The 21,444-nt window shown below is 41.4% G+C and overlaps 2 protein-coding genes across 6 annotated transcripts in view; both read right to left on the bottom strand.

Moving 5' to 3' along the window:
- Positions 1–1,941: 1,941 nt before the first annotated feature.
- On the bottom strand, positions 1,942–8,177 carry prtfdc1b (phosphoribosyl transferase domain containing 1b). Its single transcript, XM_028427269.1, has 9 exons — positions 8,045–8,177; positions 7,713–7,819; positions 6,824–7,007; positions 6,429–6,494; positions 5,219–5,236; positions 3,722–3,804; positions 3,501–3,547; positions 3,302–3,378; positions 1,942–2,089 (listed from the first exon to the last, which is right to left on the bottom strand). Exons 1-9 carry the CDS (start codon positions 8,090–8,092, stop codon positions 2,042–2,044), a joined length of 678 nt encoding a protein of 225 aa, XP_028283070.1. The 5' UTR covers positions 8,093–8,177; the 3' UTR covers positions 1,942–2,041.
- Positions 8,178–11,863: 3,686 nt separating this feature from the next.
- The window catches only part of pbx1a (pre-B-cell leukemia homeobox 1a), a 44,897-nt gene continuing 35,316 nt past the window's right edge, over positions 11,864–21,444 (bottom strand). For 2 of the 5 annotated variants that reach the window (XM_028427266.1, XM_028427265.1), the window contains exons 4-10: positions 19,788–20,032; positions 18,316–18,506; positions 17,588–17,723; positions 17,170–17,329; positions 16,245–16,357; positions 14,668–14,766; positions 11,864–12,661 (exon numbers count right to left, since the gene is read on the bottom strand). In XM_028427266.1, coding sequence (XP_028283067.1) covers positions 12,569–12,661; positions 14,668–14,766; positions 16,245–16,357; positions 17,170–17,329; positions 17,588–17,723; positions 18,316–18,506; positions 19,788–20,032 — 1,037 coding nt within the window. In that variant the 3' untranslated portion in view covers positions 11,864–12,568. The remainder of the gene's footprint in view (positions 12,662–14,667; positions 14,767–16,244; positions 16,358–17,169; positions 17,330–17,587; positions 17,724–18,315; positions 18,507–19,787; positions 20,033–21,444) is intronic. The other 3 variants (XM_028427267.1, XR_003671996.1, XM_028427268.1) reach the window with 3 other exon arrangements.

The following is a 21,444-nucleotide window of genomic DNA, read 5'->3' as shown; positions in this document are numbered from 1 at the left end:
GTCCACCTTCGGTCAACAGGACACTTTCAGCCAATCAGAAGCGACCTTGTATTTGATAGAGCCAATCAGGCGTGAGTTTACAAAAGTCGCCGCTGCGCTTGTAAAAAAAAAAAAAAAAAAAAGTGGTGTTTTTTTTAACCGTTCTGGCAGCAGAGAGAGCAGCGTACACAACACAGGAGTCCCTCATCAGGACAAAGTAGAACAAACACAGTCAGACACGCTGAGCGAGATCTGTACAAAAAAAAAACAAACATTCAAAACACAACCCGCTTTCGAATCATATACACAACAAGGGTGAACCAGGAGTCACATGTCCTGGTTCACAGTGAGGTCGAGCTTGGGCATGTGGATGGCAGGTCACACATACCACGCTGCACATGATCTTTTTCCCTCATCATAGCCGAAATATAAACTTTGTTTACATTAAAAATATACTCATTCCTTTACAATAAAGACACAGAAAGAGTTTCACAACCTAAAATAAGCGCTGCATCTAGTCTCGGGCCTGACAAATGTCCCTTTATGCCTCCCTAACATAAGGGGCCACCTGTTCTTGGGATAGTGGCTTTTGTTGCAGAGGTCAGTTTAGGGAGGAGACTTTCACAGGGCTGTCCTGTCCGGCCTGTCCAGCTTCCAATGGAGCTACTGTGGACAGTCTAACAAGGATTATTATGTTTTTCACTGCAGATTGTTAAAAAAAATGTCCTTAAAAGCTGAATTGCAACTAATCACCTAGAATAAAAAAAAATAGCAGCCAAAAAGACTTTAAAAATAATAAAAAGTTGCACTTACCGGTTGTTTGGCAAACCTGCAAATTATTTAGGCTAGTAACCATGACAACATCCACAGTTACTTATATCTTCCCATACTGCTGTTAGTGTCATTTACCTTTACTTAAGATGATCAGTATACTTATTCACTGCTCTGATAATGTGACTCTGTTGCTAAGACGTTACAGTTCCGTTAAAAGGTCAGAGAGCCTTTTTCACTTTAATCCCCCAAAGACTGTTTAGAGCCAAGAGGGACACAGGTTTTTGTGTGCATGGTCGGCTCCTCTGTGCTTCCAGCTTAAAGACTGGGAGTCATATGTCAGGTGTACACACAGAGCACAGCAGCTCAACACAACAGACTCATTTTTGTTCCTTTTACAAGTGCATTTGCATTTTTTTTAACGAAATAATGGTGACCTGCTGTTTCAGGTAGCAGCCTTGGACAGACTTGGCTGCATTCAGTCAATACAAACATTAGACGGACTTAAGTACAATTTAAGTCCTGTACAAATGTAGCTGAAAAAAATGAGGTATGTTTTTCTGTAGGTAGGTCAAGTAAGCCATTTTCCGGACAATTATTTTACTTCAATGATTTCAGGCATGTAAACTAATTCTGATCAAATTTGTTAATTATACAGTAACCAAGTTCAGCAATCAGAGCAGGCTAGGCCACACCTTCACACAAAATCACGGAGGAAACATTAATGCAGTCGTTTCCTAACACAAACTTCTCACACAGAAGTGTTACAAATATTTTATTGTATTTTAAACCTTTTTTTTTTAGAATTTATAAAAGTACCTACAAACACCGAAAGAGTAGAGGTAGTTAGCACGTTTAGTGTTGACAGTCCTACGAGGTTTGCTCCTGAGCGTTACATGTGACTATAAAAAAAATTAACATACAGCTGAAGTCAATATAAGATTAAAACGACTCCCTTTTAAAGTTCCTGCTGTTTGTTGAGCACACAACAAAATCTATGAACACCAGGCTCTTTATAAAAACAGCAGAAACACACAGCAGCGATTCATTACTCTTCTATGTAAATGTCTAAACACAGAACACAGTTAAAACTTTATCAAATCTATACTCTATTCTGACATAAATGTCTGTGTATTGTTAAAACTGGTCATGTTTGAAAGGAGAGAATGTCAAAACAAAACAGGTATGCATGAAATCAGATGTCAAGATAGCAGCTGTGAGCAGGGGGCATCTTGTTGGAAATGTCTGGGTATGTTGGTCGATGACATCTGCGTCTTCTGCTGTCCTCTCCTTAAATCTTATACTTCATCTTCCCACTCTCACTGATCACACAGATGTGCTAAGAACAAAAAAAAAACAATCAATACATGGATTTCTTCATTAAACTGAAGTAAACCTGCTCAGACACACAGGCCCCAGACCGTTCTCAGTACTTCTCCACTTTATTCCTGAACATCCCAGGGCCCCTCTGGTGTGTGTGTGTGTGTGTGTTGAGCCCCCATCTCCTGTTCATGCTGTACACCCATGACTGCATTCCCAGACATGAAAACAACTCTGTTGTGAAGTTTGCACACAACACCACCATCATGTACAATGATAAGAATTAATGCTGGGAGAAAATCAACTGTCCTGGGTTGTAGAAATCAGAGAACATCAACAGGATCAAGCAGAAGACTGCTGGGCTTAAAAAACAGGGGGAACGACAAACCCTTCTATCAGCATCAGCCCAGCAGGTATAAGGCTGATTCTCACAAGAGTTGTGGAGTCAATACATCTTGCCAGGCTTCAAGCTACACAGTACAACAGTGGAATGGGTTGAAGTTAGCCTGTGATAGATGGTGACGAACAGACGCATCATCCAGTTTCCATTTTTTTTAACATTTCTAGAAGACTCTCTATATAAAAATAATCCTATATTATCAGTACATCAGCCTGTGTTGTGAATAAAGGACACTAATAGGCACCACCTACTCCACAGCTTGTTCACTCTGCTGCCGTCTGACAAGTCAAACCGAAGTAACCACCGCATCACAGACGTCACTGTGAGATTAATGAAACAATTGTTAATCCTCAGTCATGAAAGTGGTTCTATTTTTATTGGCCCTTTATCCAGGCTTTTTTTCTTTCCTGTGTGTGTAATTGTGTTATGTAATGTTGTGTTGCATCGCCTCTCTCACACATGTGATACATAAGATTCTGTTGTGAATGATCCTCACAGCTTCATTCAGATGTAACGTTTACAGTGATGGTGGAAAGCGCCATGGGACGCACTGAGGTAAAAAAAAAAAACTGGAACATGTTCAGAGCCTCCTACTTCTCCTTCCACATTTCCGGCCTTTCTGCAAACACACTGCTCCTGATGCCTGAATTTAAAGGTTTAGTGAGCGGATATGAAGCAGGCACATCCAGACACCATCCGTATGAATGAAAGTCAGCGCACGCCTGAAAGAGGCTTTATTTGATGCCACAGACAGTCAGTGTCACTTCTCTCATTACAAGCAATAAACAGAGCCACTGTTGTCTAAAGTAAAAAAAAAAGGCATCGACTTACATTGAGATCTCTAAAATACTCATTGTAGTCTAAGGCGTATCCCACCACAAAACGATTGGGTATCTCAAAGCCGACGTCTGAAAAGGATGAAACAACAAAGAGGAACATTATTTACAAGGGTATCCGTGGTCCACCGACTCACTGACAAACTGCAGCGACCTTTTTCAAGGTGATTTATAGTTGCATGAAAGATACATACAGTCAGGAACACACGCCGAGCTGTGTGGCACTCTCTTTACCAGCAGCCTGGAGAAAACAAAAGCAGATATCCTGTCACATCATCCATACAGACCCAGGAAAAAAAAAAGGTTTAAAAACAGTTTGACTGGAAATTTACGTCATAAATTTAGACACTGTTTATCCCTGTGTGTCTAGACTGGAAGTGAAGTGATTCACAAAGCAGGTCAACGGGGCCTTTACCCTGCTACTTTGATCATTTTGGGCCTGAAGGCTTCAACATGCTTCAGGAGAGTCTTCATTGTTTTTCCGGTGCCTACAATTGCCTGTGGAGAGAAAAAAAATGATATAAAAGCTGGACTGAGAGAGCAGGAGAATCCGGAAATGCAGACAAAAACCAGATTCATCTCACCAGTACAAGTGAAAAGGAAGAAGTTAACTCACAGACTGTACTTGTGTTATGTAAGTGTTTACAAGCGATCTCTGGAAACGACTTGATTTTCACAGAAAAGGGAAATTTAAAAAGAAACGTGATATTTTGCTTCTGACCTCTTGTGTAAGGATGGAGGACACATGATGAATCATGCACAACAAAGACAAGAAACTGTCCTTACACTCTAAGGTCACAGCAGAACATGAGCGGATGTCTCTCAGTACTATACTGTCAACATATACCTACATGTGAACTCACCTACAACAGACTGTGGCTCAGCCTGTGGAATAAAAGCTAATACACATGATCTCAACATGAAAGAAACACACCGATGGTCCACTTTATAAGCCAGTTCTCATCCAGGATCAGCAATAATCTGAGAGTTCATATGATGAACAATGATACCAAGAAAGACAGCACATATGCAGCCTTACATTGCTTTAAAAAATAAAGGAATATTGTCCTAACTTACAGAAATTTCAGCTTACTTTTATAACTCTTTCTGAACATGAGCCTGGGACTTTCCAGAGCTGTGTGTCCTTGCAGCCAAATGCTGTTGTGGAGTATAAGAAACTTTTCCTGCACATCATTTATATTTTAGCACAAGAAGCTCTGCCACACTCCAAGCAGCTGTGGTCTACTCTGTATCTAAAGCTACAACTATTTTGATTTTCATTTCTGACAAACCAGTTATGAGCAAAATGGAGTTATTCTGTACACACACGTAAGCCGAGACTGTGAGAGCGTGACTGGACAATCACAGCCAAACACTAAAAGTTACCATCGTGCACTTCAAATAAAAGAAAGCTGCAGCCTGTTCTGAGATATCTGGCTCTCACACTGCTCATGTTCTGACTAGTCCATCTTTAGCTGTGCAGTTAGCATTTAGCTACAGCTACTTTCTCCTGATACCTAATTCAAATACCGGTAAGTAACTGGGAGGGGATCTTCACAGATACTTGGGCACTGACTAATAACTGCTGCTTCAAAATGTTTAATCATGCAGTCTGTTTACAGGAAGTAATCACCACTCAGTGACCACATTGATTTCTTTACTGTGCAAGTCATTTTTTCCCCAGTGCACCTATACAGGACTCTGAGCTAACAAGGACAAGTCTGGAAAACATTTCCTGGTTTACTAAATATAGGTCAGACAATTAAAAAAGTTTCCTCAAGTTGAAGTCAGGTCCTGAAGAAGAGAGAGGGGGAAAAACTTTAAATGGCTCCTCTTGACCTGGATAGCAAACCACAACAACAGATACAACAGGCCCATTTGGTGGAGAGGAAAAACACGATGGCTGACTCACCTCCACAATCAGGACGTTCTGATGAGAGCATGATGGGGAGAGAGGAGAGGGGTGATTAGAAACAGATAAACTGCTTTATCCTCTCATCAACCACACACACACACACACTCCAAGATAACAGTTGAGTGAGAACGCTTTGTATAATTTAACAAAGAGCCAAATGAAAAGTTATTTAAGTTACTTTAGAAATTAGTGAAAGCAGAAGTATCCAAACGTGCTGAGCCACACCCTGCCACATTTCCTCATAATAGAAGCATTGGAATGATAGGAAAGTCCTCCACAAATGGCCGTTTCACTTTAACTCAAGTCAAGATAAAAACGGAAACTCTCTTAACTGGCAGTCAGACAAAAGACTCATCCGAGCATGCAACCATGCTGCGCTCAGGCCTCATTATTCATACGGATTTATTTATGGTGAACAATGAACTATGACTGTTTATAAACTGGGGGAAGAGGTCTGTGACCTACTGTAAGTGAAGCCAAGTTACAGTCACACAGTTCACTTTTTCCATCAACTCATTCAGGAGACTAAATTTAGTTGTGCATCACAAGGACTTCTGGGATTTCACAAGCACACTTGAAAAACTGTGAGGAAAGCAGCTGGCCATGACTCCAACATTCTACCTCACATCCTATTCATGTTTCAGGGAACTAAGCCACGCCTGACTACAGAGTGTGTGTTCAGCTAAGGGATGTGTGTGACTGTTCAGATCAGCTGATTTATATTAGCTGAAAATACCTTTGCTGACTTATGAGTGCTGCTGTAACAATGAGGAGACTGGCCTCTCTGTACACACACACGTTTAGAATGAGAGAAAAAGGGAGGTCACATGTGAAACTAAGGACATCACACCCTCACCATCAGAGTTTGGTACACACACCAGTTCACTCAACTCTGATTACATGATAACAAGTGAAGCAGATGAAACAGAACTGTCAGCCTCCCATTTATAGACTGCAGATTTTACTACTGCTGTGACAAAGTGCAGTAAAGGCCTTTAAACAGTTCCATTACAGCAGCTGGTGGGTTTGTCAGAAAGTGTAATGTTTGTTCTCCTTTACAGAAACCATGACAAAGTCTTCCTGCAGGAAGGAGAGGGGGCGCTGCCCTCTTGAGGCTGCCACCTACAGGCTACACGCTCCCTCTCCAGTGTTTCTGTAATGGAGATGATGAGAAGGTTTTCAGTAAAGAAGGCGATAGAATTAATACCTTTCCAGCTAAAAAGGACAAATCCTCAGCCCCGACTATGTGAAGGTCCTCTGTGGACTGGTCGTTCTGTAGGAATAAAATTAATTTCACTATTTCTGCTCAATATATCAATATAAGTAGTCAATATAAATATACAGCTTTGTTTTTATAGATAGGAATAATTCCATGTGACATGGATGACTGGACCAACACATATATAGCTTGTGAGTCTTCTTTTTCATAGGGCTTCATTTAGCACGCATCCAATGCACAGACACACAAAGACACACACTGTCACAACATTAAAATACAACACACACATCTTCTGACTGAGTCATAGGACTGATCTTAAGCATGACGTGTGCCTCTCTGCTCTCTCACACACACACACAGAGTGCTCTACTGAAGAGGCTCACCAGGTAGCTCTTGAGACGGATGAAGTGGACCCTCATGGGGATGGTGCGGTTGGAGTTGCGGCTCAGAGCCTTGATCCGGTCCACCAGGTCGGCACAGAACTGGTAGCCTCCTTTCAGCACGCAGAGCACTACAATGTCATGATCCCCAAGATCATCCATGATGTTTCGAGCCAGGCGCTCCGTCCTGTACACAACGAGGAAAATTTCATTTTAAATAATCAAATAGACCCAATGAATGATTCTAACGTAGACCTACAAGGATTCGTTATCTGAATGATATTAGATCAATAAATAATTACTTCAGTCATGTTAATGTTGCATGTGAATGAAATACATCTTTGAACAGCTGGCTGCATGAATATGACGTTTAAAGATGTCTGAACAGTTTTATGTCACCATCGTCTGACAAAACAATTGATCCAAACCTGATACTAAGCAGATTATCACATCGCTGTTACAACCATTATCGGAGCATCATTACATTCGTTGCTCATGTTTGGTTGTCTGAATTGCCCCCATTAGAAAAAAGCAATGAACATCTTTCAATTAATCTGAAATATGTGTCCATAACTACAAGAATTTGCAATTTGATGGAGAAGGTAAGGTGTGAAAGATAATAATATGAGGCTAGTTACAGGATTAGTGTGTGTGTGTGTATGAGGGGTTTCTTAAGAGCATTAAAGTTTTTTCTTCTTCTTTACATTAAACATCTGCCCTCAGGTTCAGATGTGCAGTACATGAAATCCCCTAAATCGTCCCAGGATCCTTCAGGTCTGCAGACAGCCACGTACCGGGGCTTTCATGTCCCCTCTGAGTAAAAGCATCTGAAACACTATTTGTTAGATCAGCAGGATGTTGTTCGCCTTCACAGAAGCACTGTCATGTGTACCTGTCCATAATCACTCCATGCGGAACAATGACACAGTCTAAATCTCCGGAGTAGTGAGCTGGGTAGCTGAAGAGGTCTAAACAGTAGCCTGGCCAGTCATCGTTAATCTGAGAGGAGACACACACACACACAAACATTACAGCGCGCTGCAGCCACGTGACGACCAGCGGCCAGCAGCAACACACACGAAGCTTTACGAAAACTGAACTACATGCGCAAAGTTTGTCCGCAGTATGCGCACAGTGTGCATCCACGACTGTGCAAACTTCCCCCCCCCCCCCCAGCCTGTTTAACACCGCTCCCTCCGCTGTCAGCTGCTGTAATTTAATTACCACAATGCCCTCGCTTCTTCTTTCGGACTGGACGGCAACTTCTGCCATGTTGTTTTTCTGCACACACAAAAGAGGCTGTTGTCCCAGCAAAGCGGTGCCTTCACAGGGATCCGGCACGGTGAGGAGGAGGAGGAGGAGGGAGGAAGAGGAGGGAGGGAGGAGGAGGAGGAGCATCGGGGTCGAGGAATGTACCACCACCAGTTTGCACCTGTGTAAAACAGACGTCCGACCGCTAGGGGCGCCCTAACACCACAGTTACAAAGGCTCCTGTAGTTATTTATATTTCAATTGACAAACCATGTAAGTGGTTTACATTGATTTATGTATGTATTTATTTGTTTATTGACTGTGGCCGTTTCAGACCTCCATGAAAATGTCTGCACCCCTGGAAGGATGTTATTTATAATTAATTTATCACATGTAAATGGAACCAAATTAAACTTTAAAAATACAAAAAAGGTATCTGATCTCTAAATGGGCAAGTTGTGAATGCAGAATGGACAATTCAGAGGTAAAAAAAAATAAATAAATCTAGTAAATAGTACAGATTTACTCTGAAAAATGTAGAGCTGCAGCAAAATACTCAACAAACTACAGCACAGAATCACCAGATTCTTCTTAAAAATCACTAACATACACCAACATGTAAGAAAAACAGAAGGAGAGCACGATGAGCAGGACGGACAGGAGACTGTCATCATAGAGGAATTTAAAGGAAGCTCACAGGAGGGAACATAAAATGTAAAAATCACACTTCCTCATTCACAATGTTTTTTAAGACATGTCAACGTCGCCATCTACTGGACGATATACACTTCTGTCTCTGGCTTTTGATCTAATCACGTGTCTCTAATCTAATTAATTGTTCACATATTTATATGCCCTCGTGAACATTTATGAAAACACGTTATTATCATGCAAAACAACAGAAAGACTCTCAATATGAGCTTTAGGTGTCACAGCCAGTCTCAGTGCACATCAGCGTCTGTGTGACAGAGTGTGAATGAGTGAATTTTGAAGGAACCACCCAGGGACTCATGTGGTCAGTTCTTCCAGGGTCCAGGCCGCCGTGTCACTGCACATTAGGCCGATCAGCTGGGCTCCGTTGAGAAGGGGAGACAAGGTGTCTGGGTCGCCCCCACATGCTCCTCCATGGTAGCTGTAATTTAAACAGCGCTGCAGTGACAGCTGGGGAACCAGATGTCAACAGCAACATTAGATTTCAATCAGCCTGCGCAGTGTCACCACCTCAGAGGAACCAGGAGGTGATAAAACCACGCTGCATGAAAAAAAATTAGACAAAACACCTATTGTCTGCACGAGTGACTCCACCGGATGCTTTTTTTTTTTGTTTGTTTGGAGCTCAGGAGCTCAGGATGCTGCTCCAGTCAGGGGACGTTTCTGGATGAAGTCCTGTCAGATTGCTTTTGATGTGCCTCTCTGTTGGTGAGAGCAGCAGGCCCGGCTCCTCGGCTGCCCTCAGGGTGCAGGAGAGCAGTCTGGCTTTGGCATTTCACACTCGCTCAGCAGTCATGGCCTGTGACCGTCCGCAGACTTTACCGCCAACTGCTCGCCCCTGTGTTTGTCCAATTATGAATATTCAGTTGCTATGAAAGTAATTCAGTCAGACACGCAACTGTCCGGCCAGATATTATCAGCAGTGTTGTTGGCAGAAAGGATCTTAACATTGTCTATCAAATTTAAATGTTTAAAAGCATCAGATTCATGTTTTCTGTTGGTGTATTTTGGTATGTTATTTATTTTAATGAGAGTCTCATCTAAATGTGACCAAAAGTAAATGGACACCATGGTGTACTGCTGGTCTGTTTTTATATGTTATGCTGCCACCTACAAGATCTGCATCTGATGGATGCAGCATTCTTAATCTTTGCCTGTACAATGACAATAAAGGTTTGATTCAGTTTGCATGGATGGTTTGATTGATTTTCCACGATCAATCTGACATTTTTATGGACAGATCAATCTGAAAATGTTCCTGAACAGTTCAAAAACCTCAAAACCTTGACCAATTGTTGCAGCTTTAGAGCATAAAAAACAGAGTTCAGAATATGTTTGTCAGCCTTCCTGTTTCATAGCTGTGCCAAAAAAGATCAGAGAATTGTTCCAGTTTACTGTGGAAGAACCACATGACACTTGACCTCATCACCCTTCATCAGACTTTACAACTGCTTAATGGGCTTCAAAGGAAAAAACTGAAAAATGGAGGCTTGGTGTCCACATACGTTTGTGCATCTGGTGTGTAGCTCTTTTTAGTATGTAAAATATGTGTAATATATATAGTGAAATTACATCTAAGGACATGTATTCTGTAGTCTCTTTTGGTAAAGTGTGTTTGTGTCTAAGTGCATGTACACTCATATGTTGGATATGAGCCATTTTGGAGCCCATTAAAGTGGCATGTCTGTTGGCTCACTAACCTTGGTTGACTTTCATGTTATCACAGCAGTGTCCTCTCTCTCTCTCTTTCTCTCTCGTAAACTCCACAATAAAAAATGCTGATGTATGATTGCACTGCATTACATATCATTTTAATGTGTCCCAAAAAACAAAAAAACTTTTTTTCCAACAAAGCCAGTCAAGCACAATGGCGCACATAAACACAAGTCCATGGGCTAAGTCACGAGAACAGTAAAACAAAAAAAAGTAACAGCCTACATTAAGCATACCATTAAAAAAAATACAAAAACAACAAAGTAAACAAAGTTAGATTCAGAAAACACAGCATTTGACAAGATAAAGCCTGATTGTACTGAGACAAGCATGAATTCAAATGTTTGTTTTGGCCTCAATTCTAGCACCAGCAGAATAATATATTTGATTTCAACGTAAATTAATAAATTCACATGAAATTGTCCTCAGCTGAGCAGCAGTTCAGGTACGTACAGATGCATCTTTCATGTTATTGATCAGTGGCTCTTTGCTATAAGCATCTCTGAACCTGCACTGTAAGATTCAGGAACACAGGTCCAAACTCTATTAACATAATGACTTCCACGGTTAAGTGGATTGTGGCTTCATGTTATTGAAAAACAGACTTGGTTACAGACATCTTTGACGAAGTGGTATATGTTTTCTTTCACTTGATCGTAGCACCAGAGCTGAGTAAAGGAGATTTAGAGTGGAGCAATGTTAAAGCTACAGAGCAGAACTTAAAAAAAGAAAAAAAAAGAAAAAGTGCATTAATGTGTTGATATGTTCACATGGTGCTGATTAACTCATAGTTTTAAAATCTGGTCTCTGGTGTCATTCCCGCCTTGTCAAGTTGAAGAGTGAAGGTAACCATGGAGACGAAGTAGACCACAGCAACTAGGTGTATGATGGTGGAAAAAAAGTGGAAAAATTGGTGCTCCAGAAAGAAGAATCCTTGTGTTTGGAGGAAGAATCACAGTCTAAAAAAGAAACTGATTTCACAATAAGAGCTCTGAAAAGTCCCACACAAACAGAGAAATTTCCACCATTGCAAGGTGACCATGAAATGCTTAGACAGAGTAAACATAACATCTGTATTTGTATAAATGCGTGTGTGTGTAGTTCCTCTCAGATCCAGAAGAGGGAGACAAATGTTCTGCGCTGTAGCTTTAAGACCGATCTTTTTCTGGTTCTGTTTTGGTTACGTCAGCATTTTGTCATATTCTTTATCTGTAGTAAAGTTGGTACACAATAAAAAATATATTGTTAAACAGATGTTGTCTTCTCATCCAGCAAAGATCGAAAGAAAACTTTGAAAGTTTTCCTGATAAGCTGCAGAACCAAATGTTGAGTATGACGACTGCATCATAATGAATGATGTCAGGCTTGTCTGATTTGATGACAAGTATTTATTTATTGTTTTACAGATAACATACTTCACAGGGATACCTTAGAGGTAAAAATCTCCGGACAGAACTCGGTTTGGACTCGTCGGAGACAGAAGGGGGACATGAACATACTTTAATCAAGCACACATTGTAAACAACTGAGCAATATTTAAGTCTAAATGGCGTACCATAGAATAGGTGAGAGACAACAAAATGTTAAGTAAGAAGATGTGCCTCCTGCTTGCAAAGACAAAAGTTTCATTTTTTACAAAACAAATAATGGTCACTGACATTTTTTCTACTTTTTTGTATTTTTTTTTAGTGGCTGAGAGGTAGAATGAAGCATTTTCCGTTAAAACCAATGATTTATTTACTTGATTTTACTTTCATCATAAACATTACGAGTGAATAAGTAACCCCAGCCCTCTGATTATAATGTGAAATCTCTACAAAGGTTCTCCACTGAATTGTTTTTTTTATTTGTTTAATGTGAAACTTTTTGTTTGTATCTCAAAAGTCCATTGTTGTACAGTAAGCAGAGGAAATATTCTTTCGTTTTGGTGGTTAGGATTTCACAGCACCCTTGCCAAAATGTGGGACGGTGAATTCCTTTGTTTAATACTGTGATAGCAACGTCAGTCCATATTGTTTTTTTTTTCATTGTTTTTTGTTTCTTTTTGTAGATGAGGTGCAGAGATGGATATATTCAGTTGGAAGTATCTGAATGAACGCTCCCAGGTCCTTCTGTGGGCGATGTCACTGACGAAGGAGTCGGAGCATCTTGCCAGCCACCGTTTGTCTGTGAAGACAAAGACACATTTATTTTATATTAATGAAAACTCTACTTCATCCTGTCAGACTTTTTTAAAACAGAAATGTTACACAGAGTTTGAATCAAATGAATAAGATTTTATGTGTAAGTTGGTGAAAGCCTAACAGCTAGTGTGGCTGTGTGCAGTCTTTATGTGGAGAGAGTGGCATGAACTCGCTCATCTAATGGTTTAATCATTTTAAATGGAAATCATAACAATAATTTCACTTTATTTTGGAGTCAGTCATGTATACAGTACAGTGTCTGCTGTTGTAAATACTTTACTAATACTTGTGAGTATTAATCTGGAGCAGAAAATGCTTATTGTACTATAAAATTCACATTTTCTGTGTATTTGTTGACCTGACCCTAAATATTCTAATCCTTCAATTAAAATTAATATATGGAAAACATGGAATACATATTTTTGTGCTCAATTTTTATATATTGTTATTTATTTCATTCTATCTAGTTTTATTTCTTTGCTTTCAACAATAATATACACGAAGAAATGAACTTTCACATTTAGAAGTTTGAGCTGAATGAAGTCAAAACTTCATTAAAAACATGTTCTGCTGGCATTTTCTTCATTTCCCCTTTAATGGCTGACATAACGTGAGATGAACAGGAGAGATGAAACACTGAGTACACAGACCTTTGATATATCTCAGAATGTACCCTTGAGATGGTTGATAAAAGAATAAATTATCACAATAAAAAAATAGCTTTTTAAAAAGGAAGGCCATCTCAAATCATGATAAAAGGTTGACTAAAGACCATTAAGGGCATTAATTGCAATTTCCATGCCATTAGTGAGTGCTGGGAATGTGCTTTGGCAGCCTCTTATTTCCAAACCCTGTTATTTTGCGTAAAGACCATCTGTCATCTTATTCAGAAGCAAGAGGGGGAAAAAGAAAGAATGCGAGCGAGAGAGAGAAAAAAAACACATTTCCAGTCTCTGAGAGAGGCGACACCCACCAGCAATTTGAGGGGTGTAATTGCTGTTCAAGGATAAAGAAGAAGAGGTGAACCACCAGAGTTCAGTCAGTAAATCTTTGAGAGTAGGAAAAAATATCATCTGGGCTAAATAAATAAAAGACTTGATTCACGAGCTGAAACATACTGTTATGTCTATATAAAACACTTTTTAAAGCACTATTAGAGGTCTATATTATCACCATGCTGATATCTACAGCGTTGTTTTTAGGTTTTATTTTTTACTAAGATGCCCTGATGTAATTTAGGAAATTTTTTGGGAAGTTGAAAAAGTTTGAATGCTTTCATTAGTCCATAATATGCTGTTTAGGAACAAAGCCTGTTGCATGTTGCAGCTGGCACAGTGCGTTCTTATTTTAGCACAGGGGGTGTTGCAGGCCTGGCTGTCAGTGCTGCTGTTCCTGTGGATGAATGATCTGACCAATGTGCTTGGACTGTTAGCCCAAAGCCCCGCTCTTTCTGTCCCTGTGACTGTCGTATTGATTCTTTTCAGCCCTGCGCAGCTTGTCGCTATGGATCTACATGCTAACACACTGCCTCCAGTATCGCCTGTCCCACAATCCCCAGCCCCAGCAAGGAGAGCCAGAAAACTGGCCCAGGCTTTGACAGGCTGCTTAAGGAGTTATTTTAAGAATTAGCAACTGCTAACTTTTTTTTTGTGAGGGCAGTATTAGAGAGTATGACTTGGTGCCAATGAGAGAGCAGCATTGGAACAAGGGATGACACCTGTGTCCTTGTTCCTGTCGACTGCAGGTGCCTCACTAACAGTAATATCCTCCGACAGGCTAGGAGCATGTCCAGCTACTCAGCCTGGTAGCTGCCTCATTGCCTGCCACCTAGGGCACGACTGCAGGTGATTGGGAGGCAACTAGCTGGACAACAGCCCAACCCTGGCAAAGTCTGCTAAGTGGAGTCCCAGATTTACACAATATACAATACACAACTGCAAAGTAAAACAGACAAAGAAATGTCAAGAAAGACAGAAGGAGATTGTTTACAGGTCTTACGTTGATGCCCTGTGGACTGTACATCTGGCTGGCTGCGAGGCTGTCACTGTATCCTCCGGTCTGGCTGATAACATGGCGAAGGGTATCCACCTGGAACAGCGGGGACACAGACAAAAGGCCTGGTCAGACAAAAGCTCAGGATAACAAAGACAGCAATACACAAGGAAAGGTCAGTCTGATAGTAAAAGGGTAGCATAAACAGGAAAAGGTTACAAACAGCGAATCTGAATGATTTGGATGCTACTACAAGCACGATAACAGACGCTATAAAAGGACAGAAACAGGGAAAAATGATAGGAAACAACTAATTATGAATGCACTTGTAGTTGTGTTTGTACCCCGACATTAGAATGGACCTAAAAATATTGTTTTGTATGTTTTTTCAACATCTAACATGGCTGCAAATGACATGATGAGAAAAACAACCCTTCTAAAGAAGTGTGAGTTTAAATAATTAAGGGCAAACCCTGAAGACCTCTTTACCTACTGTAAGGGTCGTCGCTTTTGCATATTCATGAACGACCTAAAGCATTTGGAGAGCTGATCTGAATAGAAAAGAAGGCACGAGGAAATGAAGCCAAAAGCACTAAAACCAAACAAGGATATCTCCGTGGGTGGTAATTCCTTAATCTGTGGTGAGAGTTTGTAACACTGCGTTGGTCATAACTGTCCACTGGGGCAAGGTCAGGGAGCTGCAGTGCACCAGTGGCTATGTGAACTCTTGTCAGGAGTGCTGATGAGTGTTGCACCGTTTCCAAAACTGTCTGCAGTCGTCTACTCAACTGTGGCTTGACAATAGTCTCCACATTAATGTAAAGCTTCGGGCTCAGTGTAACCTTTGGTTCACTGTGGAGGTCAACTTATTGTTGGCATCTGAACTCTCAGACTGGTCAGTGGTTGAACAATACACATGGTTTGGTTGTTATCATATCATTCAATAGCTCCCATCACAGTACATCATTTCCATACACCTGAGCTGTTAGTACAATAGCTAAAGTGGGTGTTGGAAATTGGGGCTGATCTATTCACTTAAATTCTATATTTGCACTACATGCTACATTGTGTGTCGGCAGCTTGAGACTCATTAATTATTAAGATAGATCTTATTATTAAGATAGCAACAACATGGAGTAAAAGGAGCCTAGGTATCAGTATTACTATCAGACTTGGGAGTCTAAATAGCACACCTCTTTTTGCAAGAGACCCCTTACCTGCTAGCAGGCCAGCAGGTGTATTATGATAAGCATAAAGTACAGATTATATGGGTGGTCTGAGTAACTTTCTGTGTCACCTGGTAACCCAGAAAATGGACGACAATTTGACAAAACTGTGAAAGTGTTTACATAGCTAGCGTGCTTGTGTGGGGCTGTGAATACAGTTCATGTAAAATCTGTCAACCTTCTCTGGAAATTTACCGGACTCCTGCAGTGACACGGTGATCAGAACCATGCTCATAACAACAGTCTGGGAGTGATGATGTCTATTTACTAAAAATACTGGATCTCAATCATTAGCTCATGAGCTTGGGGTTGTGTACTATGGGACGCTAAGCTTGGAGAGCTGCCTACCTGGGATTGTATGTTGGCCCCAACCTGCCCCCCTTGGTACGAGTCCCCATTGAGGGACTGCACACTCATGAACAAGTCTCCGGAGTTTGACATGTTAAAAGAACCAGCAGAACCTGAGAATACACAGAGGCAGAGAAAAAGAGCGAGAGCAGGACAAAGACCAGAAAAGAGAGAAGACAGAAAAAAGGAGTTAGAATGATCATGCATAAGCAAAAGTGCATTAGGAGGGTTAGTCTGTAGAGGGTTGCAGGCATTGGGAAAAAGACTTTTTTTTTCTACAAACATGCACATGAAAGGCGCATTAAAGCATCCATAATTTAAAAGGAGAAGTCAACCAGCAAGAACAATGAGACAGATTCTCATCGTAAAACTGCTCATGGATTATATTACTGTTAAATGTCCGTGCTGCTAGTGTTTCATTAAGGAAGTAATAATTGATCTGCAGGAAGACCCAAAGAATCGTCTTCGTCCTTTAATGGACCCCAGCTCCCCAGATGTAAAGAAACCATGGCGTAACTTGATTTCAACACCCGGTCATAATCCAATACAGTTGCAAAGTCTCTATATGACAAAAGACTCCGCTTGCCCTCGGAGCAGCTTAATGGCATACACGAGGTCAACCGGACAAGAGGCAGGAAAAATTAACGTCCACAAGACCAAGAGGTCAATAACAGGGAGAGAGCGAGAGACAGACAGAGAGGATAAGTGAAAGAGGCAAAGGCAGAGGAGAAAGAGAAAAAAGAGAAAGCTTAAGTGTATTATTGTCTTACTTAAGGAGGAGGGGAGCATTTGGTTAGACTAAATGAAACAGTAACCAGAGACTGAATTCCTGAGTTGGGGCTGGAGTATGAAAACATTACAGTGGTGCCTCTATCTGCTCTCTATAATATAAGCCAGTGGGCTGTAACCTAAGTCGGAAGCTCACCTGCTGAATTGGGAGTCGATGGGGAGTTGGCCTGGCTGCCATGAGCAGACACACTGGTTGCATTGACTGCGGTTCTGGCTGCGTACATGTTGGCTTCTTCTTGGAACTTGCTGATGTTTTTCTTGTATCGAATTCTCTTGTTGCCAAACCAGTTCGATACCTGTTGAGATAACAGAGTGTAAAGAGTCCAAATTATGCTTCCTGCACCAATTACCACATCACCTTTTAGCACCAGCATTCGAGGCTACAATGATATAACTGTGGAGTCCTTGTGAACTTGTAAAATTTGGAATGAGTAAAGTACTTCTTAATACTAAAGCAAAAATCTTGAAATTCAATCAAGAAAGTCTTTATAGTGTGATCTTTATTTACAGTTTTCTTTTTTTTTTGATATACACACACATGACTTTTTGTTTACCTGTGACACTGTGATGGCACACTTCTTGGCCAGCTCTTCTTTGGCCTCCTCACTGGGATAGGGGTTACTGAGGTGGGAGTAGAAGTACTCATTTAGGACCTCTGTCGCCTGTTTGTTGAAGTTCCTCCTCTTTCGTCTGGATAGAAACCACAAAAAAAAAAGGACAGAGACGTTTATGAGAATATTTGTCAAACAAAATCATAATTTTTTTATTGCTTCATTAACCGTAAAATTAAAGCTACAGTGTGGAATTTATGTCTCCCCCTTCTGGTACTGAGCGTAATTACACAAATGCTGTATGCCTTGTATATTCTTGGTGGAATAATAAGTGGCATCAGTTTAAAAAAAAAGATCAACACTACTGTAGCTTTTTTTTATATTTTGGACAGCACTTATCTAAGGATTGACTTGGATTAGGCTATGCAGCTACAATATATAAACAAATTTTTGATGAGAAAGAGTATTGACCTGAAACTGTGAAAATGTCCCTGCATTTTTGTGCCTGGGTGGCCTGATATTAACCCTTTTTTGATACATTTTATACCCTACTTGTATTATCCATCATCTAATGTGTGCAAGGGTGGAGAGAGGAGTCACTGTTAGATATAACAAGCATTGTGTGGAATTCTTTTGTATGAAACTGTAGCACCACATGACAGCTTTTAAATAATAACCATACTGATAGAAAGTAAGGCCCGGTTTAGAAGTACCCAGTCACACACACAGACCTGGCATCAAGAAAGCGTGAGCGCAGGATCATAACGGCCTCACAGGTGCTCTGTTTCAGCTGCATCTGGATGGAGCTGAACTTGCGGTGGATGATGTTGACCATGCGCTCGATCTCTTTGGGCGAGATGGGTCGTGTTCGAGACTGCTCCCTCAGCAGGTTCATCACATGGGTGGTGAACTCATTGCACGCCTGGATGCACAGACAGACAGGATTCATAAAAAGAATAACTATCACAGAGGCTCAGCGCCTTGAGACAGAACAAAAGGATGAAATTGGATTCTGGAGAGGCTGCACCTTCACTGGTAGGCCTTGGCCTTGTGTGAGCAGTGCTGACAGCATAACAGCAGTGTTAGAGGTAATAAGAATAGTCTAAATTAAAGCAGCAGACGCTCCGCGATGTTTCGAGCCAAACAAATGTGGCAGCGGAGTCATACAGTGGAGGCAGCGAGACTTGCAGTGCTCTGAATATTAAAAAGACTTCTCTTCAATGGAAGAGAAAATGTGACAAGTGAAGAGAAATCTAAAATGACAGCAGGCTTTCAGTCCCGTTCACGTTCAAGAGGTTTAAACTGTCTCCCTCTCTTTTCACTCCATCTTTCCGTCTACCTCGTTCTCTCTCTGTCTGAATCAGTCACTGGATATGACTGCATTCAGAGTCAAGGTGTCTGTTGCTTGTCAACACCAGGGTTACGTCAGTCAAAGTGATGCACCGAGCAGCCGTTCTGCTTGTGCACACACAGCAGACACTACTCACTCATATACGCGTGAGGTGTACATAGCGTGGTGACACAAAAATGCTCAGGTGTATATTGGCTGTGACAGTTAGCGATGACTAGCCTTCCTCAGAGAAGATGACAAACCCACAATGCTTTGACTTCCCAGGGAATGACAAGACGTTACAATCTTTGGAAAAGAGCTGGTGTGTGACTGATATAATGGCTGCTTGCCTGCTGAAGATAGCATCTCTCAAAGCTTGGCTTGTCATGAGTTGTCCTGTGAGTGCTGATTTCAAGAGCTTTACACAATTATGTGGAGAAAATGAGTTAAAAATGATTTAAGTTAAGCTCTCATTTTAGCTCACTGGTGCTGATTTTCCCACCATGCAGAGGACAAAGAGTAATAAAAAAAACCCTGAACATGATGCTGGGGGATTGTGGTGCACAGACATTCACTGCCTTTTATCCAAATAAGTGTCACATTTTCTCACCAAAGATTATTACCACTGAGTAAAGGCAGCTCTATAGATCCTCAGAAAAAGGTCAAATGATGTGAACCCTGCTTTAGGAGTGTGTAAACTGCACATTCAGTCTCACATACATGTTCCAATCAGAGCTTTTTTTTATGTAGTAATATAAAACACACCTACAGTCTAGTTCGGCCTCTATCCAAACTCTTTGTCCATCAACATCTAGTTAAATATTATTGGTTGTGATGCAAACTGTAGTAAAGAATGAGGCTGCTCATCCCCACCTGTTCATACTTCTCCAATTCTGTGTGGTAAATTTGTCGGATCTGAGACAGCTTGGCCCGGTAGTCAGAATGTTCCGCAGAGTTGTCGGCACCGACTCCACCGGTGGCCGCCGCTGCGGCCGCTGCAGCTGCAGACCCGCCCCCTTTCTCTGGCCCGGCCACACCCTCTGCAAGCAGCATGTTGTCCAGTCGCATCAGCTGTGGATCCGGAGGCTCCTCCTCCTGGGCTCCTCGGATACTGAGCACTGTGGACAGCAGATGATAATGACATGAAAACACTGATAAAGAAAAGGTCCACCATTACCTGCAAAAGGATTTGAGTCAGTTTTTATAAGGCGATTTACATGAGCACTGTTTACGTATATGTAGCTCCCTCCTGTGGGTATTATGAGGGACTGATAGAATCTGATACTTGTCACAGCATCCCTGACACACTGACACTTGTTCTAGGGTTAATCTGTGAGGACGTGTTGTATTTAGGTGATATTTAAAGTGCATGAAAAACAAGTTATAAGAGGAATTTTGCGACTGCAGAAGAGTCTTAACTAATCTCCATGCTGCAGCCTACTGAGTGAACTCCTTGAAATATGGCTGTCGTTATAATAGTTCAAGTCTATGCCATAAAAACCTGCAGCCTCAGAGAGGCTGGCAGCTAACAAGACCATAAAACTATAATTTCATCGACTCTGACTATCATTTCATCTAAATAAATAAATAAAAATCGCCCAGCCTTCCTGCAGAGTTCATGTTTCACTGCTTTCCCTATGCTCAGACAATGTTCAGTTCCTAATGACGGCTTTATTATCTTGTGAGATGCAGTGCATCAACATAGGAACACCTGGCTAAACGTAAATCAGCTGAGGAAGTAAATAATTACAGCATGTAGACACACAAGGTTCAAAATAAATAATGAAAACCATTTCTGTACTCAGCAGCAATAATCAAATAGCATTTTGAGCAGTAATCTGACTCCACAAACAAACAGCAGTGCTATCCTGTTGAGCAAAACAATGGATAGCCATACCTCTACCACTGTTCTAAAAGATTTTGCGTAGATTCGTGTTTCAACCTCATCTTCCTAGGTGTGGAGAGCAATGTATAAACATGACGAAGTCACGTTCGGCAACCTGTCATCCAAATGTACACACACTCACATGCAGTCTGGCACACACACCTAGACATCCTGAGGACTATAAGTGACACCGGCTCAACAGACGCCGTGCTCTCTGATGTAAACACACAGGTGCTTCACCGTCAGCTTCCACTGTCCTGCCTCTTTCTGCCACCAGAAGGCTCCCTCGGTAAAGAAGCAGAGCGTCCTGCTTTTCTCTGAGGTGCTGAAAACTGTCGACCAGGTGCAGCCCTCCGTTCCATCCACTGTCTTCAAGGACAAAGACAGCGCTGCCACAGCATTCGTCACACACACTTTAATCCCCGCATCTATCAAAAGGACGACGGTCTTCCACTACACACTGCACGTCTCCTCCATGATGACTGTGGACAGTGAGGGTAAATGACAGGCTGCGTGGCAGATCAGTAAAGCCATATTGTGGCTGAAGAATCTCAGGTCACAGCGACGGCTCCTTTGTAATGAGGATGAAAGGTTGAGTCGCCCTGTGACCTTTGTGGCAGGTGGGGGGTCCAGATGGATTCCAGG

Source organism: Parambassis ranga, chromosome 17, assembly GCF_900634625.1.
Source record: "Parambassis ranga chromosome 17, fParRan2.1, whole genome shotgun sequence".
Classification (NCBI taxonomy): Eukaryota; Metazoa; Chordata; class Actinopteri; family Ambassidae; genus Parambassis; species Parambassis ranga.
The sequence above is the reverse complement of the archived record's forward strand: the minus strand, read 5'-3'. Positions and strand labels throughout refer to the sequence as shown.